Source organism: Takifugu rubripes, chromosome 21 (assembly GCF_901000725.2).
Source record: "Takifugu rubripes chromosome 21, fTakRub1.2, whole genome shotgun sequence".
NCBI classification, from domain to species: Eukaryota; Metazoa; Chordata; class Actinopteri; order Tetraodontiformes; family Tetraodontidae; genus Takifugu; species Takifugu rubripes.
Genome location: NC_042305.1, coordinates 6,062,111 through 6,082,301, shown reverse-complemented (window position 1 = coordinate 6,082,301; position 20,191 = coordinate 6,062,111). Strand labels below are relative to the sequence as shown.

Sequence of the window (20,191 nt, the reverse complement as noted above, 5' to 3'; positions counted from 1 at the left end):
AAATACAATAGATCCAACTTGAAACCCTACCCTGATCCCTTCAGTCAAAATGCTCAAAAGTATCAAAAATGTACCTCTTCTTGGCAGGCAGTTCCTTGGCCTCAATCACCCAAACGATGAGAATGTTCTCCACTCTCCAACTGTTGTCTTTGTTAGGATGAACCGCTCTTCTTAGGTTTTCCATCCATTTATCACGTTCTGCTGCCGAGCGACAGGAGAAACACTTGGTTCCTGTTGAGGTTGTGACCTAATGGAATGAAAACAGACCTTGTCACAAACCAATCTATCTAATTTAATTGTTGGTGTAGTTCTGTCCTGATTCTGTCTTTGATCATTATAGAAAACATTAACAAATTGTTTATTTAACTATTATTAAGATACTATTTTAGTACAGCAGCTCAGTGGGAATAAAACATTATCTAAATGTATCAGAATACAAATGCAGACAAAAAAACAACACCAGATATGGGCAGATAATGAGGGGAAGGTCAGGCTGAACACTTGTGTTGTTCAAGGAAATTTGAAGGAGGGTTAATGTTTCAGATCTCTGGGGGAATAAAGGGAGATGGGAGTCCCATGGTGGACAAACAGGCAGGAGGAGCAGAGAGGAGGAAGATATTGAGGGTGTGGAGGTGTGTGTGAGCTAAATTCTGGTGGGATCTGAAGGTGACGAGCATTGTTTTAAAGACTGGAGAGCAGAAGCCAGTGAGGCTGTTTGAGAACAGGGCTGATGTGCTAAGAGGAGGCAGATCTGGAGGTTATGAGGAGTTGAGTCCATTTGGTTTAAACCGTGAAGAAGACCGTTACAGAGATGCAGCTTGAATGGGAAAATTATGTTGACTGGTATGGTGCTGAGTGATGGACCAAGGAGGTTGATACTGTGGACATGGAAGAATGAGGTCCAGGAAATGTTGTTGATGTAAGTAGTGAAGAAGACGCTACTGTCGAGCACCACGCCCAGACCCTTAACAAGAAAGGAGGGCTAGATACTGGAACCATTGACATATATTGGGAAGTTAGCAACTGGAGCGTGTTGATTTGGTGCCAATCAGAAGGAGTTCTAATTTTATTTTCTCTCAATTTAAAACAACTGTGGAAAACCAAATCTAACATCATCGAGGCAGTCAAGAAGAGAAGAGGGAAGAAGTGTGGCAGATGGTTTAGAACAGGGGTAGAGCTGAGTGTAATCAGAGAGAGAGTTACCTCAAAGCAGTAGTCCTGTCCCAGCAGGGAGGAGTGAACTGGTTTGATGATGACTGACTGGTCCATCTTCCGTTCCAGTAATGACACACTGCCAGTGTTTAGCAAAGACTCCTGGTTAGCACAGTGTCGCTGCTGGATCACACACCTGGAAGATAGTGATGATGTAATCAGGTATAGAGGTAAAGGTCAGAGTGAGTGCAGGTCCAGCTGGGCAGCTGTATATCTCTTGATGCTAATATAATAACCAGTGTGACAGATAACTGTTGTGACAGTATGTTGGATATTGGTGTAATGATAAAGAGGACATCATTTTAACATTGGTAGCATGAGAAAGATGTGGCTCGCGCACACCCATAGCATGAGTGGGATGACTGTCTTCTTTGGTTCCGTCAACGATACCATAACATGATGCTACAAAGATGATGCTGATTCTGATCATTCTCCTGTAGCCTCATCCTCTGTAGCTAACACTATGCTAACTGCATGCAGACGATGTACAATGCATGAATTCATGCTCTCTCTCTCTCTCTCTCTCTCTCTCTCTCTCACACACACACACACACACAGAGCAGCAGCACAGGTCTTATTGAGAAGATAAGGACTATCGAACCACTAGAAGGTGAATAAATACATGCAGATACTAACCGAGCATCCTGAACAAATGTGGAGGAGGAAGAGGAGCGGCAGCAGCAGAATGATGAGAAGGGATTATGTATCCATATTTTGCTTCAGCAGGAAGACTGGAAGGAGAACAGAAAATCTGCTGCTTCTGATGCTGCTTGAAGACCAATCAGCTGTCTGTCTGTTTAATGCTTTACTCTCTGAACAGCTAAGTGACTCATCCTCCCTCTGAAAATAAGCCCCTCCCCTACAGCCAGGCTGCCCTACTTCCCCTCCTTACCCCCACCTGCCTTCTCTTCCCCCTCATCCCACTTCCTTCTACCCTGCAAATCAGCATCCTCATGTCTCCTTGTATGTATCAGTGTCTATTCACACACCCACCCCATATGTATTTGTGTATAACTGTACATACATATGAAGACACATATGTGTATACATAAACATATACATGTATGTAGATACATAAACGTGAATAGTTGTGGTTTCCAGTGAGAAGAGGTCACTTCCTGTTCAAACGTCTTACAAAGCCTTGTGAGGTATTTCTATCCTTGAAGTACACCATTTCACCTGTAGGTGGAGATCTTTAGCTGTACAGTAGCACTGTTACCATGGAAACTAGGTTGTTCTACCAGAGGCAAGAGCAAGTGTTTGCTTGCACCATTATACTTGTCTCGATGGGTGTGTCCATAGTGGATATGTCTGTAGACCATCTGAAAGACACCATGAGTAGTCCGTCATGGTTAACAGGGGTTGCCATGGTTACTTGGGATTATAATGCTTTCACAGTGACCATTCATTCATCCATCCATGTTCTGTTTTCTTCACCACCGGCTGCTACCTTTGATCCACCCTAGACAAGTCTCCAGCTTATCGCAGGGCTGTCAGAGACAAATGACCCCTCACACTCACCAGTGGTCAATTTGAGTCACCTGTTCACACCAAACTTTTGTGTTTGGCCTGTGGAGGGATGCCAGAATACCAGGACGGACGTGACACATTCCAGAGAGGCCCTGCTATCCGAGGACAGAACTACACTGCTTAGCAGTCCTGGGTGACTAAAACTATTTAGCATTGTACTGAATAGTGTTGAAAATCGTCAAGTCAGATCTGAAGATATATATCGCAAATTGTGTATATATATATATATATATATATATATATATATATATATATATATATATACACACAATCTCCAAAATGTCCCCACAATAAAGGTGTCCATTATAGATCATGACTGTTACATGTAAAAAAAAAAACAAAAAGCAGCCAAACAGTTAAACATACAGACCAGACCAAAAAACAACTTCCATTGGTTTGTTTAACACTTTAATGTAGTCAACAAGATATCAGCTGCTTGGTCAAAGGTCATAATTGTTCATTTCAGGTCATGGTGGTAATTCATTTGTCAGTTATTAATAACATCACATGACCAAAACTATTGTCACAGTGCAATGAGGACAGCATTCTTAATATGGCGGTTATTTAAAGTAACAGTTTATCGTCTTAGAGACGTTTAACTCGATTAGCTTTTTGAATATAAAAACAAAGGGCTCTGTAGCTTCAAGCTAACAAAACAAAAAAGGATCTAAATGCTTTTATTGCATAGATAACTGGAAATAGAATATGAAGTTGAACACAAACACAGCAGTAAGGTGAAGATCCCTACTACTCTTCCTGACACTGAAGTAAACTTTGGCTACATTTGCACGACAATGTGGTCACCAGAACCGTAAACATTTTTCTTTGAAGTTTCAAAAGTGCTCTATCTTAACACAGAGGCTTTGTGAAAACAAGGAAAAGGCTGTCGTGAGCATGCCAGGCCAGTGGTTGGTGATGTTTGACAGATCGTTAGCGATAGATGTTGGACGAGGAGGTGTGGGTCAGTCTCTGTTCTAATTCATCCCAAAGGTCTTTCATTGGGTAGATATCAGGACTCTATGCAGGGACATTAAGTTCTTTTCCACCAATTTCCATCATCCAGGTCTCTACGGACCTTGCTTTTTGCACTGGTGCAGTTATATTGGAACTGGAAGGGACCACCAAACGTTTGCCACAAAGCTGAAAGCATGAGATGATCCAAATGGCCTCGGCATGCCGCAGCATTAAGAGTTTCCTCACTGAATCTAAGGGGCTGAGCCCAACTCCTGACCCTCCCCCACACTATAACTTCCCGGCCAAAGACTGTTACACTTGGCACAATGTTCAAGAAACGAATACTATTCTCCCCAGTCATTGTGATTGTTCATGCCAGAGGACACGCGCATGATTTAAACCACCGCAGTTGACGCTATGTAATGTAAGGTTTCCATGCAGCCATGGAAACCATGAAGCTCTATATGCGCTACTCTTGAGCTAATGCAAAAGTTTGGAGGTTTGTAGCTGTTGACTCAGCAGAACATTGGCGATCCCTGTGCACTGACCCTGCTCAGTGATTACACGGTGTTGTCCTTCCAAGTCACTTCCATTTTGTTAAACCACCACTAGCATTTGTCCTGCCAGCAGTGAAAGTGAGCCAAAACAAATGAATTTGTGGTTTAAGTGCCCCAGGTTGTCCACACTTAACACCTGAACTATATGTTTGTGTAATTGTGCATGCTACTTATTACGGGTCGGAATACACATTTTATTTGCAAAGTGAGGATGTTTTGCCTGGTGATCAAAACGTGGTTTTAAGGTTCAGGTTCGGTGCAGTTTAGTTGTGATGGTTAGTGGGTAGGAGCCAGGGAATAGATCATGTCAATGATAGTCCTTCCACTAATGGAAGTACAAGAGTGTGTGTCTTGTCATCTTTGGCTCTTCACTAAAAGCTTAAGCTTCAATAAATTTCCCCAAAAGAGTTGAGTTTTAGCTCAAGGTTCAGTTTTAGCTCCAGGTTAATTCATTTAACTTCTTGCATTCCAAATCCAAGAAGATCTTCATGTTCTTCAAGACAAGATCAACCCTCTTCTGTTACCTGTACTACGATAAAGTGCATGCGTTTTCACCTCGGTTGTTGTTTTCTGTCACTGATGGGTTATTACATAGGAAACTGTTCAACATTCTCAACTCAGATCATTAGTTGCTGGACATCTCCACTGGCATGACCAGTGATCATAGCCAGTCTTGCAGAGAAAAAGCCACTTTTCTTGGTCTGGTCACCAATGTTTTTGACATTTCAATACTGTAATAAGTTTGAGAACGCACAAACAATTTGAACTGTTACCAAGTGAAATCTGTATTCAGTAGTGACTTCTCTGAACCAATTAAACTGAAGGTTCACTGTCATGGTACAGAAATGAGATTAAAGACAGCTGTCACCTATAAACCAGCTATGTGTTAATGTGCTAATAAGGTGTTGCCCCCTCCCACTCCAACAAGTACTGGACTGTCCCCTGAGGAGTGATCCTGCGAGCCAACACCTGGTACCTCTCCCCATTGGTCAGCCTACCTGCAATACCAAAATAAGACGAAATGGATGAGTGGAGGTGGGATGAGTCAGAGGGAATCTCAGAAGGGTCAGAAAGGAAATGGGAGGAATTGGACACATGGGTGTGGATCATAGAATCTTGGTCATCAAGCAAAACAGAAGACTCCTCTGTCATCTCTCTGTGACTGGCCCACTGGCAATGAGTGTTACTAGGCAACTTCCTCTTCCTGCTTCCCACCCTTCTCCTAGACAGAGAAAAAGAATCAACATGAAACATAGCTGGAAAAAAGTTAATCTTCGGCTCCAAACAAGAGTGTTCCTTGTTTAACTTCTTTCCTAAGACAACATCAAGATGAATGTCTCTCCTTCAGTTAATACACATGCAGAATCACCCGAAATGGTAGGAGGTGCTGGTTGTAGCAGATCCTGAAGTGGAAACATCAGTGGAGTCTTGATCAATACTGACAGCTCGACTGGAACTACTGTGAAAGAAACTTACTTAGTACCATGAGAGACTGCGATCATAGGTAAAATGGTCTCCCATTACCTCTTGAGGCTCTGCAACTCATCCAGAGTGAAGTCAAAGATGTTTGCCATGTGATGGTTAGAAGCCCAACTTCTACAAGATATTCCATTCTACAAAGACAGAGACAATGTTGAACAAAAGAAGACTGGACATGCAAAGAAAATAGAAAAGTCTTACATTTGGAATGGCATCTTCTAGAAGCCACTTGGCCTTCCTCTTCTTTCGCTCAGCTGAAGAGCTAGAGCGAGAGAGAGATTTGTTTTTTTTCCTTTGAAAAACTCATTTTAATTTAGGCCATTTTTAGAAGAACAAACTATGATCCAGGCAAAAAGAAAAACATTCAGTTGAGCATACACGTTCACAAAAACAAGCTTAACATTTTCAAATACAGTGCTTATTTTGAACAATCGGCCTGCAACAGGAGGTACAAAGTCTCTAGAGAAGAAAACACCCCCCTCACCCCACTGTTGCTGCTCCTATGGCTAAGGAATAGCTGCCCTGCCCACTCCCTTCTCCAGTCAGGCTCATCCAGAGTGCTGTGGGTCTTCTGAAGAAATGTTACACTCGTTTTGTTTGCTGTTGATGAAGGTGAAAACTGAGGCCCTTTTTGTGTCCTCCCGAGCACCGTTAATGTTGTCAAACCTGATCCCATGTCCCATGATGAGGCTTCATGTCAACACCAGAAAACATGCACAGAGGCAACATATGTGGCCTAGTCAGTGCTGTCAAGACAAGACCTCATGCCCCTGTGTTACCTTTGGCAGCAGTTTTTTGAGGCGGTCGGTCAGTCTGGAGGAAAGACCCAATTCTTGAAAAATATTCTTGAGGATAGCCACTGCGCCTGTGAGATATGTGTGTGAGGTGAGCTGTGTATGTCCTCTGTGCATCGTGGTAGGCTGGTTGTATGTCTTGATCTGAGCTTATCCTGTTTGTCCTGCAGGCTACGTGCGTTCACCGCCAGTTCAAAGGCAGGACACTTTTACTCTTCTGTGGACAGTTTCTTTATCTTGTCACATGTTGCCTTGGTGTCTGTACTCTTCCTTTTGATCAACAAATTGAGGGTGTCATCCACTAAGCTCTCCTCCATGTCTAGGATGGCCTCCAACAACTCTCTGGTGAGACGCTGACCCCTGCAGGATCCTTCACCTCCACGGTTGTGATTGCCAGTTTGCTCTGTGTGTGTCTCTGTGTTTGTATTGCGAGTGTGCTTGTGTGTGATACTACCTGTGTCACTCTGTGCGCCTTGCGCAGACTCGCTACACTGATGGGCGAATCGGCTGGCCGACAATCCCCACGCTATTTGGCCACGACTGGATCACATGACCCTTCTCCCCACAACCAAAACACTTCAGAGAATTGGTGGTGACATGAACGGTTTAATCAAACTCATCCACTCTGAAGCGACGAGCCAGATTGAGCTCTTCCTTGTTATTGCTGAGAATCAGCAGCAATAAATCGTTCTTGAGGGAAGAGAGTGACGTTCGCAACCACCACCTTCTTAACCGGGTCAGCCAGAGGAAACACCGGCATCAGTGCACCGTTGATGACCACACCAGCCTGCACCAACTTATTAGCCTTATCGGTGCTGTCCACAGACTTCATGCTTCTGTGACCCACAATCGTCTCCACAGCCAGGCCGCACTCCTCCACAGATGCACCAACCGGTGGGGAGAGTTTGACGCCGTGTCTGCGGGTTTCTCCAACCTGGAGACTCCCGGCGGCGCCACCGCCATGATGGGCAGGGTGGCTGTGACTTCCAAACAATTCCAAAACCCAGCGAACAAAAGACAAACAATTACCGTATTTTCGCAACCATAAGGTGCATTTAAAAGTCTTACATTTTCTTTAAAATGGACGGGATACCGTATAATGTGGTGCACATTATGTGTGCACCGAGTTCCAAAATGTGTAATTCCAAAATGTGCTTTTCGGCTTTCACAATAGCCATTTCGGATTCATTTTGTTCATTTCGGATACAGAAGATGATGTACGTGAGTACATTAACTAAATACACGCTAGCGTGCATGTTTTCAGCCAGCATATAGTATGTTTTACCATGCCCGTGCCCTATAATCCGGTGCGCCTTATGTATGTGTTAAATACAGAAATAGCACCTGTAACTGATACGGTGCCTTTTAATACGGTGTGCCTTATGGTCGCGAAAATACGGTACAGAAAAGTGCTCCCCCATATGACTAAACACCACCCAGGGTGATAATAAAGGTTAGAAATTAGAAAAGGTTTAGATAAAAAACACTCCTAACAATCACTCACTCCCGCAGCCTGACACACTCACCACGCTGACAGAGAGAGACAGTAATGGTGACTGAATTCTCAGCTTGATCAGCTTAAACAGGTACCATGGACATTCTGTTCTGTTGCATAACTACAGGTGTTAAAAGGAAGCACATATTGAAAGACAGCTACTGGATGTTTGCAAAAAGAAACTCAATTTGATCTGAGTGGTCAGATCTGTACCGTAGCATCTGTAATCAATTATTTAATTTTTTTATCTGAAAAATAAAGAGACCTTCACTTAAACCAGAGGGCCTCAGGGTTAATGTGTGACCTCTATCCTCAATCTATTAAGGTGTGACACTAACCTGGCCCGGACGCCAAACTTCTTACAGCCTCGCCCACCATCACTTTGAATCCGCTCAGGAAACAACTTGGAGGAGGGATTGGGGGGGACTCTTGTCCTCAAGCGAAAGATGCATTTCCTTTTTTTGATCTCTTTCCCGCAAAGAAACCTTAAACACACATCAAAGACTTATCTGACGCACATTTCTGCAGTGTGTGCATGTATGTCTGTGCATGCGTTTCTTACTTGCTTTTATATTTATTCAGAGCGTCCAGTAAGTGCTTCCCCCGATCTGCTGCAGGAGTGTTAGACAGCTGCAAACACAGACAAATGTTGTTTAGGTTCATCACAATTAACATAACACAACTAACCATAACCCGATTAAATATTGAACTATGGAACAGATGTCAGTCAAGACAGACAGGCCGCTATCAAATGTTTAATGATGCTCCTGAAACGGCAGATTCTGTGAGTGCTTCAAGAAAGGTGCGTTCACTCACCATCACACATGGTTTTAACAGCAATACATGTGAAGACACCATGAAGGCAGCATCATAGTCCCAATTCTCAGGAGCACCACAGGCATCCACACTGTACAATACTACTCTATATTTGTTGCATTATTTGCTCTTCAGTTGCTGTGACGTGATTATGATGTATTAAATCTGTGTAACATAAAAGCAGTCAGAACTGAAGAAGCCTCTTGGATACGACGTGTAATAAAATAAAGGAAAAATAGCGGAAGTCCAATTGAATTTTCCTAAGTCAAAAACTCTTTTAGCTGAATGACTGAGAACATTCACTGACATAAAAGCAGTTTGTTTTCGTAAAAATGGTGATAGGCTGAGACAGTCTGAATCCGATCCAGTCAGGCTAATGATTTCCATAAAGTTTTAATGAAAATGGATATAAAGCCAAATGTGAAAAAATAAAAAATACTGTATTTTCCAGACTATAAGTCGCACTTTTTTTTCATAGTTTGTCAGGGGGTGTGACTTGAACGCCGGAGCGACTTATATGTAAATAAATACATTACGAAATTTCACATGTTCGTTTTCACACTGATAACCACAAGAGGGCGCTCTAGGCGCATGTACCTGAGGAATGAGTTCCTTTAGCGACACAGAAGAAGCGGTGCTTCGAAACTAGACTTGAAACTTCCTCGGATGTTCTTTATGCTATAGTTATCTGAATAACTGTTAACATGTTACGTTAACAAAGCAGACACGTACTCAGTTCGTTGTGGGTCATGTAGCTGAATTTGTTACGTTAGCATACTGTAACACTATTGCTAATCCATTATTATTTTAAATTGTCTTTCAAGATGAAATGTATGTTCTTGGTCTCGGATTTTATCAAATAAATTTCCCCCCAAAATGCGACTTATAGTCCAGTGCGACTTATATATGTATTTTTCTTTATTATGCATTTTTTGACTACTGCGACTTAAACTCCGGAGCGACATACAGTGATCCCTCGCTATATCGCGTTTCATCTTTCACGGCTTCGCTGCTTCACGGATTTTTTTTTGCAAGTCGTTCATTGCAGTTCTCAAATATAATCGAAGGTGGCATATCCGTTTATAAAAATCTTCTTGCTCAGAAAAAGAAAGAGCGCCAACAACTACCCATAACAATGTTCTTCTCTCGGAGAAAGACTCCTGCACCTTCAGTAGAAACAGACGCTACAGCGGAGCGGAGTCAGGACGAAGAGGCACAGCTGGGACTGTGAAATACGCGAGTGACAATGTTTCCAACCTTGTATTACTATATTAAAATTATTGTTTTAAACACATTTTGGGCTTTAAAACAGGTTTTGATTTTTTGGTTTCATTCTATAGTTCAGTATTGCATTGTAAAATAATAAAAAAAAAAAAAAAGCTGACTACTTCACGGATTTCACTTTTCGCGTGTTATTTTTGGAACGCAACTCCCGCGATAAACGAGGGATCACTGTATACCGTATTTTCTAGACTATAAAAAAAATAAAATAAAATAAATCTCTTCCATGCCCTCCTGAGCGGTGCCTCCTTCCTTCCTTCAGACTCAGGTCCTCTACCAGAGGCCTGGGAGTCTGAGGGTTCTGCGCAGGATCTTAGCTGTTCCTAGGACTGCGCTCTTCTGGACAGAGATCTCTGATGTGGTTCCTGGTATCTGTTGGACCCATCTACTCAGTTTGGCTGTTACTGCCCCTAGTGTCCCAATCACTACTGGGACCACTATTGCCTTCATGCCCCATATTCTCTCCATCTCCTCCTTCAGCCCTTGGTACTTCTTCAGCTTCTCATGTTCTTTCTTCCTGATGTTGCTATCACTTGGGATTGCTACATCTATCACCACCAATGTCTTCCGGTGTTTATCCACCACCACTATGTCAGGCTGGTTGGCCACCACCATCTTGTCAGTCTGGATCAAATCAAATCAATCTTTATTTATATAGCGTCTTTTACAATCAAAATTGTTTCAAGGTGCTTTCCAGAATCCCAGGGCCTAAGCCCAGACAAGCAACAGCGGCAAGGAAAAACTACCCTTTAACAGGAAGAAATCTTGAGCAGGACCAGGCTCATGTAGGGGCACAGAGCACAGAAACACATACAAAAATACACTGTTTATGCAAGCCGCCGGCCAAGTGGGTCAGCAGGGCCGGAGGTCATCATGCAGCTCCGAAGGCGGCGATACCTGTAAATGAATACGGGGGGGGGGGAGCAGAAAAACTACACAAGAATCAGCATAACTAGTCTACTTGATGAGGAGGAGGGAAGGGGAGGAGAGGAGAGGAGAGGAAACCATGACCCAGTGGGGTTACAGAGGCCTGTCAGGTGATCATGTTTCTGGGCCCCGCAGCCTCGGCCTATAACAGCATAGCTAAGATGTTAATCTAATGATTAGACGACCCCTTAAGTATGATAATTTGTCTGTCTATGATAGTAACTGGAACTACAGAATTAGTAACAATAAGCTTTTTCAAAGAGGTAGGTTTTAAGCCTAATCTTAAAAGTGGCGATGGAGTCAGCCTCCCGTACCTGGACAGGGAGCTGGTTCCATAGCAGGGGGGGCCTGGTAGCTAAATGCTCGGTCCCCCATTCTACTCCTAGAAACTCTATGAACCACAAGTAGACCAGCATTCTGAGAGCGGAGCGGTCTATTGGGCTGATAAGGTATCACTAGCTCCTCCAGGTAGGATGGAGCTAGGCCTCTGAGGACCTTGTAGGTCAAAAGAAGGGTTTTAAAAATTATTCTAAATTTAACAGGCAGCCAATGAAGAGGAGTTATGTGATCTCTTTTGTCAATACCTTTCAGAACTCTGGCTGCAGCATTTTGGATAAGCTGGAGGCTTCTTAAAGAGTTGTTTGGACACCCTGACAAAGAATTACAATAGTCCAGCCTGGAAGTAACAAATAGATGGACTAACTTTTCAGCATCATGCCACGTCAGCAGTTTCCTGATCTTTGTGATGTTCCTCAAGTGGAAAAAAGGCACTTCGAGAGACTGTTTTAATGTGTGAGTTGAAGGAGAGATTTTGGTCAAAAGTTACTCCTAGATTCCTCACAGAGACTAGATGTTAATGAGATACCATCTAGAGTGATCATGTGATCTAACCTATCCCTGAGAGGTTCAGGACCAAACACCATGACCTATGTTTTTCCTGAGTTAAGGAGACATCCAGGACTTTATGTCTATAAGACAGGTCTGAAGCTTCACTAACTTCTCTGTCTCATGGATAAATAAAGCTGAGTGTCGTCAGCATAACAATGAAAATGTATCCCATGCTGCCGAATAAAGTTCCCTAAGAGAAGCATGCACAAGATGACGAGGATTGGCCCAAGTACAGAACCGTGAGGAACTCCATGGCTAACCCTACTGTATGAGGAGGGAACACCATGGACATGAGCAAACTGGCATCTATCAGATAGATACGATCTAAACCAGTCTCGTGCTGTCCCTTTAATCCCAATCACATGTTTCAGTCTCTGTAAGAGGATGCTGTGATCAACTGTGTCAAAAGCAGCACTGAGGTCCAGCAGAACCAGCATAGAGACCAGTCCATGATCTGAAGCTATAAGAAGATCATTAGTAACTTTAAGAAGTGCTGTGATGCGCTCTAAAGCCTGACTGAAATATCTCAAACAGGCCGTTTCTCTGCAGGTGCTCCAGTAACTAAGTCACCACCACCTTCTCAAGAATTTTAGAGATAAAAGGAAGGTTGGATATCGACCTATAATTTGCTAAGACATCAGGATCCAGTGATGGTTTTTTAAGCAACAGCTTAATCACTGCCACCTTGTAGGACCTGGGTACATAACCTGTCACTAAAGAACAATTGATCTGGTCCAGGATAGAGCTGCCTATCAATGGTAAAACATCCTTCAACAGGTGTGTTGGGATGGGATCTAAAAGACATGTGGTGGACTTGGATTTCTGAATTAGCGATGACACCTCAGAAAGATATATAGGGCTGAAGGAGCTTAAGGTCTCGTTGGAGAACCTGTACAGTATGTTCCCACAGTCAGCACATCTGGTGATGGTCCAGTTGTTCAGATGGCCTGGTTAGCTTTTTCTCTGATAGCTAGAACTTTATCAGTGAATAAGCTCATGAAGTCTTCACCACTAAGGGAAGAAGGGATACGTGGAAACCAACTGACTCAAGTAATGAAATGAAGCCATTTCTAAAGCTGTCATTTACAACATCTACATGGATATTAAAGTCTCCAATGATGAGGAACTCTGAATATGGCCCAGCAGGGGGCCGATATAGAACTACAAACAAAAGTGGCTTTTCTGTCTTCCAGTTCAGATGGGTGATGGCAAGAGTCAGGCTTTCAAATGAACTGGAGCCATGTTTTGGTCTAGGATTAATTAATAACTTGGAGTGAGATTGCTGCCACTCCCCCTCCTCGACCAGTAACACAAGGAATGTGATAGTTAACATGGGTAGGAGGAGTAGATTCGTTTAAGCTAACAAACTCCTCCTCCTGAAGCCAGGTCTCAGTAAGACAAAATAAAATCAATGTGATGATCCGCTATCAGGTCGTGCACCAACAGGGATTTACACAAAATAGATCTAATATTTAACAGTCCACACTTAATTGTGATATTAGTTTCCCCAACTTGTACTTTGGTATTAATTTTAATAAGATTATGGTGATTGACCGCTCCCCTGCTCTGTGCTTGGTGAACCTTTAACCGTGGAACAGAGACTACCTCTATAGTGTTAAATATGTTATTGCTGGTGGATGAGGGTTCTATGGAAGCAGCAGAGAGGTGTGTAAGACTACAACTCTGCATCCTGGTCTGGACCCTGGATAGTCAGGTCACCTTGGGTCTCATAAAATTAGCCAAGTTACTAGAAATGAGAGAGGCACCGTCTCTCCTAATCAGACCAGGTTTTCCCCAAAAAGTGCTCCAATTGTTCACAAAGGCCACCTGGTTTTCGGGGCACCACCATGACAACCAGCAATGAAGCGACGACATGCGACAATATATACTCTGATTAAAAAGTGTTCCTCTAATTTTTTGAGCAGTATATATATTTGATTGTTCTTTAAAGTTTTAGTGGTACTGTGCAGTCTGGCTGATGTAGAAATTACAAATTCTCCAGTTAGGAAACAGTGTATGCACTTATTTTAAATGCCACCAGTTCTTCATCCTTTCCTTTATGTCACGGTCACAGAGCAGTGAGGCCAGATCCTTTGTTTCTGCATGTTTAAGTTTCTCTTACTTACGTTAAAATGATGTCAATCGGAATTAAAAGTTTATTAATTCAGCTGGTATCTTTAAAAATGACTGAACTGATGCCTCAAATGAAGCCAATGTCAAAGTCAGAAAATATTTCTTTTTAAGGGTCCATTATATCCAGACTCACCTTGCCAAGCTGTAACTGGTCCCAGTTTTCAGAGACAAAGTCCAGAATCTCATCCAACTCAAAGTATTTCTTTTTGCTGCTCACTGAAAGGTTGTAGAGTACCAGGTGAACGAGGTCCACCCACCTAAGAGACAGGCGTCGAATGTACTCAGATCCTTTATTGCACACTGCGCACAGGAACAGGTAGAACCTGAAAGTAAAACATTAAAATGACCAGTGAACATAAAACACAAGAAGAAAGAAGCAGTAGAGGAGGAGGCTCACCTGTCTCCAAACATCATGGAGCACTGCAGACACTGTGTGCACGCCTCATGGAACCACTGCTGACACCGAAAACACTGCAGCATCTTCAGATACCACCTACACACACACACACACACACACACACACACACACACACTAAGCCTCTAGTCTGACAGAAAATGTGCAGCTCTGTTAATTGAACTCACTCTCCTGGGCCTCCACAGTAACAGTAACACTGCTGCTGATTGGTTCGGTGCTGCGAATCCCAGTCCAGACTCTCCACCTTGTAAGGTAACACTTGTTTCATAGCCCATAAAGTTTTGGAGAGTGGACCTTTCTTCAGAGCTCCACCTTTCTGTGTGAAGACAATTGCAATGACACTGTGACGTATCCATGTGCTCAGTCAGTTACCTGTCTTTAACAGTTGGCATGGGACCAAGAGGGAGCCTGAGATAAAGTGAATGTGTGTACCCTGACAGCCAGAGCAAAGACACAGCGTCTACAGAACCAAGGGCTGGTGACGATACTGCCCTCTACTGGAGGCACATGACAATGCTGGTGGAAGCCTGAGAAAATAGAACGATGGGCAGAGATACAGATTATTATTTTTACCATTGGTTACAATAATGAGAAACTCAAACAGAAGAGATGTTGCATGTTGTGCATCCATGTTTGACATCTACAGAGGTTTGACATAACCCCACACCTTTTAAATGAGCACTCGGCTAAAATATCAAAACTGAGGTCTACAAAAATGCAATAAAACAAAGCAGCACAGAAAGAGCCACAGCACAGCTCTGAGGACATTTACCACTACACATAGAGCCAATATTTTTATTATTCACAAAAGAACAAAAAGAATGTGACCAGAATTAATAAAAACAGCTAAATCCACATTTGACAACTTTGAAAAGTTCAGTCAGATACATGGAGGGGACAGGGCCTATCACACCAGGCTTACTCACCAATGCCACACTTCCCACAGATCAGGATCTGGTTGCTTTGGTTTGTCTGGTTGTCACCATCTATATCACCCTCTTTACAAACTGAGCAGCGAGGCTCCTCCCCAGGTACTCCAGCTGCAGTCATTGGATAAAAACTGTTACAAACAGACAATCCTGCCAGTCTCCCTCCCTCCCTCCATGATTTCTGTATTGCAGTCAGTGTAATGGGGTTTCTACATATTAATAATTAATACAGTAAGACTTAATGCCCGTCCACCCCTGTGTCCATCTTACCATGTTGGATGTCCTTCCAAAGGACCCAGAATTTGGAGTTGTCCTCAAATGTAACAAAGCAGCTCTGTCTAGGGGGGCTGACCTGCCACCAAGAAATCACAAAACAGAGTTAGAGGTGATCAGAACTGACTGACTGACATGCATGTCTGTCTGTCTGTCTGTCTGTCTGTCTATGTATGTGTTACCCTATGGATCTTGCCCAGGTAGTAAAGTCCATCTGACCAGTGGCAAAGAACAAACTGGCCAACAGTCAGATTTGATGCCATCTCTTCTTCCAGACCACGTCCTTCTCCATATGTTCCACCTCTTGGTGACACGTGAGGCTTCAGATCAGAAAAGGGTCCAGTCAGGTTCTCCAACATCCTGGAGATAGTTTTCTGCCATTACTTGTCCAGTCTGGTGTGTAAACTCAATCCAGTTTAGGATTGCATTTGACATTTTCCACCAGCATCTTGCTGCAGTTTGGTTTCAATTTAATCTTCTGCAATTTCATCATTATGCAAAAGTAATCACCACGGAGATAAGAACTATAATTGAAAGCTGTGGAAAAAATTGTGTGACTGGTTCAAAAGGTCAGAAAGAAAATGAGCAGCAGCCTTTACCTTACACACATTCCCATCATTGGTTATATTTGATAAGGTACCTTTGCTTTATCACCTTATTAAATTTTTAAATTAGAGCATTAAATCTTTATAATTTGGATAAAGTTAAGAGGCTATTTAAAGTAACAACAACTGAATACAAAGTTGCACTTTATGGAGGTCTAGAAGATGTAGATGACTGAACAGGCGTATGATTTTATTTTAGTCTGGTGATGTAAAAGGACGACAGTCTTTTTCCGTGTTAGATTAGATTTTATTATTTTAGCATTCTCTCTTCAGTGGTTTGGTTACATTCACTTATGCTGCGCGAATCATTTGCATGTAAATTGTATGAAATCTTACAGACCTGTGTAATGTGTACATCATTTCTGCATCAGCTGGTACAGGAACATACGAAGATGGACAAAATTGTTGGTATCCTTTGGTTAATGAAAGAAAAACTCACAATGGTCACAGAAATAACTTGAATCTAATAAAAGTAATAATGTAAAAATCTATGGAATTTAACCAGTGAAAGTCAGAAAGTGCTTTTTAACCATGCTTCAAAATAATTATTTTTAAAAATGCTTAACTATTCTAACATAACTATTTAAAAATTAAACTTATGAAATAGGCCTGGACCAAAATGATGGCACCCCTAGAATGTGACCAAAGGGACATGTTAATCCAAGGTGTGTCCACTAATTAGCATCACAGGAGTCTACAATCTTGTCAGTAGGCCTTTACATAGGCCTACAGGTATGGACCAGAGGAAGCAAAGGAAAGAGTTGTCTCAGGAGATTAGTAAGGAAATTATAGACAATCATATTAAAAGGTAAAGACCCATCTCCAAGATGCTTGATGTTCCTGTGACTAAGGTTGCACATATTTACATAACAGAAATTTAAGATCCATAGGAGTGTAGCCAGTCTCCCTGGATGTGGGCACAGGAGGAAAATTGATGACAAATCAAAGAGACTGATAATACGAATGGTAACAAAGGAGCCCAGAAAAAAAAAAAACTTCTAAAGAGATTAAAGATGAACTACCAGGTAAAAGAACATCAGTGTCAGATTGCGTCGCCTGTCATTTGAGTCAAAGTGGACTTAATAGGAGACTACCAAGGAGGACACCATTGTTGAAAATAAGTCATAAAAAAGCCAGACTGGAATTTTCCTAATTACATGTTGACAAGCCACAAAGCTTCTGGGAGAATGTCCGATGAACAGATGAGACAAAAATACAACTTCTTGCCAAGGCACATCAGCTCTATGTTAACAGATGGAAAAATTAAGCATATCAAGAACACACTTTCCTACTGTGAAACATGGAGGAGGCTCTGTTATGTTCTGCTTTGCTGCATCTGACACAAGGTGTCTTGAATCTGTGCAGGGTACAATGAAATCAAGACTATATAGGGATTCTAGAGAGAAATGCATTGGCCAGTGTCAGAAAACTGTCTCAGTCACAGGTCATGGGTCTTGGAGCAGGACAATGACCCAAAACACACAACTAAAAACACCCAAGAATAGCTGAGAAACATTGGACTACTCTAAAGTGGCTTATGAGCCCTGACCTAAATCTGATTGAGGTCTTTAGAATGAGCTGGAAAAGGCACCCTTCAAACCTGAGACAACTGGAGCAGTGCATTTAGCCAAAAATACTTGCTAAGGTGCAGAAATCTCATTGCCAGTTACAGGCATCGTTTGATTGCAATGATTGCCTTGAAAGGATGTGCAACAAAATATTAAGGGCACCATCATTCTTGCCCAAGTCTGTTTCATGATTTATTTATTTTTTTTAAATATTCTATCAAAGCATGGTTGAACATCAATGTCTGACTTTAATTGGTTAAATTCCATGGAATTTTATTTGCTTTTAACAGATTCATGTTATTCCTGTGTCCACTGAATTTTCCTTTCATTAGATAAAAGGTACCAACAATTTTGTCCACGTGTGTATATGCATTTATTTTAAATGTCACCAGTTCTTTCTCCTTTTCTTTGTCACTAGTACAGAGCAGCGAGGCCAAATCCTATATGCTTCTGCATGATAAAGCTTCTCTGGTTTATGTTAAGACCATGTGATTCACAACACTCAAAGTTTACCATTTTGCTCTCAGAAAACGGACCCCTCTGATAATCCCACTTGTGAGCAGACAGACCCACAGGGATTCACATATCGGAGCATGCGCCATTGTCTTTGGTCATATTAAGTTAATTTACGACGGTTCCAAGTTACGTTCTCGCCATACAAACGGCGAAAGGCCTCCATAAAGACCGTAGGACCTCCACAGTTCCCGGACAGAACCAGAGCGACAGGCATATCTGACAGGTGTTACTAGACTATGTTCCGGTTGTAACTACTGACATTAACACAGCAGTCCTACCTGCTCTGATCCCGTCCTCGGCTAGCAGAACGCCACACACGTCTGTCTTTTGTCCGTCGTGTCAGTTCCCTATGTGTTCGTCTCCGACTCGTAGCGCCAATCTTCAAATTACACTAGTCGCCATTTTTAAACTTTTCCCGCGAATGAAAGGAGGAAGTTCCTTTACGTCATTAGGAAAGAACCGGAAAGGATTCTAAACTTTTGAAATATGTAAGCTACCCCCACATAATGACATACGAATATTCTGTGTGTACCCTTGGTACAATGATAAAAATGTTCTTTTCAAATATTTTAAATTCAATATAAAACCATTTTAAAAAATTAATTAAAAACAGCTGTTCGAAAATATTTTAACTGTTTTGACACAAGGGAAATCAAAAATTCATCTTCCCTGTTGACTGACAAAACACCTCGCTGTGGACCTACAGTGTCCTCAACAGGTCAGAGGACTGTCAAAGACTCTTCCATGGGGAGATATAGTGACCTCAGGAAGAGAGGAAAAGAAACAGAAGTTAGTCTTAGTCAATAGCACAGTCTTGCAAATGCTTGAGTTTCCACTGGCAAAGACAAAATGATCTTATGACGCTGTCAGCTGCTCAAAAGGGCTACCAATCGTCCTGATGCAGTTGTGGTGCTTGACATCCTGAACAGAAAGAACTGGAGGCCTGTGGCGTTGCTCTGTTCCAACTATAAGCTTTTTTTGAAAGTGCTCACCAATGAGCTATGCATTGATGCTACATAAATAGTTAAGATTAATGGTGTCAGTTGACTTGAGATAAGTAGCTGATTCTGAACAACCCGTTCTTTGAGGTGAATGTGCTGTAATGCATTTGTAATCAGCGATATATCTACAAAAATCCAGCTGCTTTGGCATGATCCTGTTTTTGCTGTGTCAAGTTGTTGTTGCTCTGTGTTTCCCCTAGGGGTGGTGGTTGACCTGTTTCTTGGCTCGTTCTGGCTGCTTTCAGACCTCTGGTTAATCAGTGTAATTGGGGGCCCCTTGAAGCAGCCAACACCTGCTGATCAGCAATCATTTTCAACATAGTGGTAACTTCAGCATTAATCGACTTGTACACTTGTACCTTCATGTGACTAACTTCTGTTTTCTCTCCTTCCGAGGTCTCTACATCTCCCTTCACCGAAGAGCACTGATCCTTCATTTGAATTAGGCACGATTTGCCACTGGACATTTGTGCTGCAGCTGCAGTGGGGCCATTCATCCCAGCTTACATGCCAATGAGGCTGCACTTTGTTTCCCTTTGTTTCCTCCAGCAGCAGTTCTGGTCGTTCTCTATGTCCGAAGAAACAAAATCCTTCATTGCTGCTTGCCTCATGTGTGCCCGAGGGAAGTCATCCACCAGACTGTCCGCCGGCCTCCTCAATTCTCTTCCCATTCCATGACGCCCCTGGATAAACCATGGATTTTGTCCCTCCATCCACCAGGCATACCACCTTTCCATTGTTGACTGTTTCTCAATATCTGTCCACCACATAGTTGTAAATAAATATTTTCACCATGAGATCACAACTCCTGTCTGCAT

The 20,191-nt window shown here is 42.4% G+C and overlaps 2 protein-coding genes and 1 long non-coding RNA gene across 7 annotated transcripts in view; 1 reads left to right on the top strand and 2 right to left on the bottom strand.

Moving 5' to 3' along the window:
- Nucleotides 1-2,057, bottom strand: part of dab2ipa (DAB2 interacting protein a) — a 37,802-nt gene extending 35,745 nt beyond the window's left edge. For both annotated transcript variants that reach the window (XM_029830100.1, XM_029830101.1), the window contains exons 1-3: nt 1,849-2,057; nt 1,204-1,348; nt 75-247 (exon numbers count right to left, since the gene is read on the bottom strand). In XM_029830100.1, coding sequence (XP_029685960.1) covers nt 75-247; nt 1,204-1,269 — 239 coding nt within the window. In that variant the 5' untranslated portion in view covers nt 1,270-1,348; nt 1,849-2,057. The remainder of the gene's footprint in view (nt 1-74; nt 248-1,203; nt 1,349-1,848) is intronic.
- A 1,076-nt stretch (nt 2,058-3,133) lies between these two features.
- On the bottom strand, nt 3,134-18,802 carry phf19 (PHD finger protein 19). Of its 2 annotated transcripts, XM_029829771.1 has the most exons (15): nt 18,651-18,783; nt 16,629-16,701; nt 15,866-16,043; nt 15,681-15,762; nt 15,408-15,521; nt 14,914-15,008; nt 14,649-14,797; nt 14,464-14,559; nt 14,200-14,389; nt 8,584-8,651; nt 8,360-8,506; nt 5,934-5,994; nt 5,778-5,866; nt 5,623-5,712; nt 3,134-5,475 (listed from the first exon to the last, which is right to left on the bottom strand). In XM_029829771.1, exons 2-15 carry the CDS (start codon nt 16,646-16,648, stop codon nt 5,148-5,150), a joined length of 1,707 nt encoding a protein of 568 aa, XP_029685631.1. In that variant the 5' UTR covers nt 16,649-16,701; nt 18,651-18,783; the 3' UTR covers nt 3,134-5,147. The 2 variants fall into 2 exon arrangements, with proteins under 2 accessions (XP_029685631.1, XP_011617916.1); XM_011619614.2 differs by lacking the exon at nt 16,629-16,701 and having other exon boundaries at nt 18,651-18,802.
- Nucleotides 18,445-20,170, top strand: LOC105418824 (uncharacterized). Of its 3 annotated transcripts, none has more exons than XR_003886631.1 (3): nt 18,445-18,595; nt 19,574-19,697; nt 19,770-20,170. It is a non-coding gene; the product is annotated as an uncharacterized lncRNA (long non-coding RNA). The 3 variants fall into 3 exon arrangements; XR_003886630.1 differs by lacking the exon at nt 18,445-18,595 and adding an exon at nt 18,800-18,860; XR_965857.2 differs by lacking the exon at nt 18,445-18,595 and adding an exon at nt 19,264-19,460.
- The last annotated feature ends 21 nt before the right edge of the window (nt 20,171-20,191 follow it).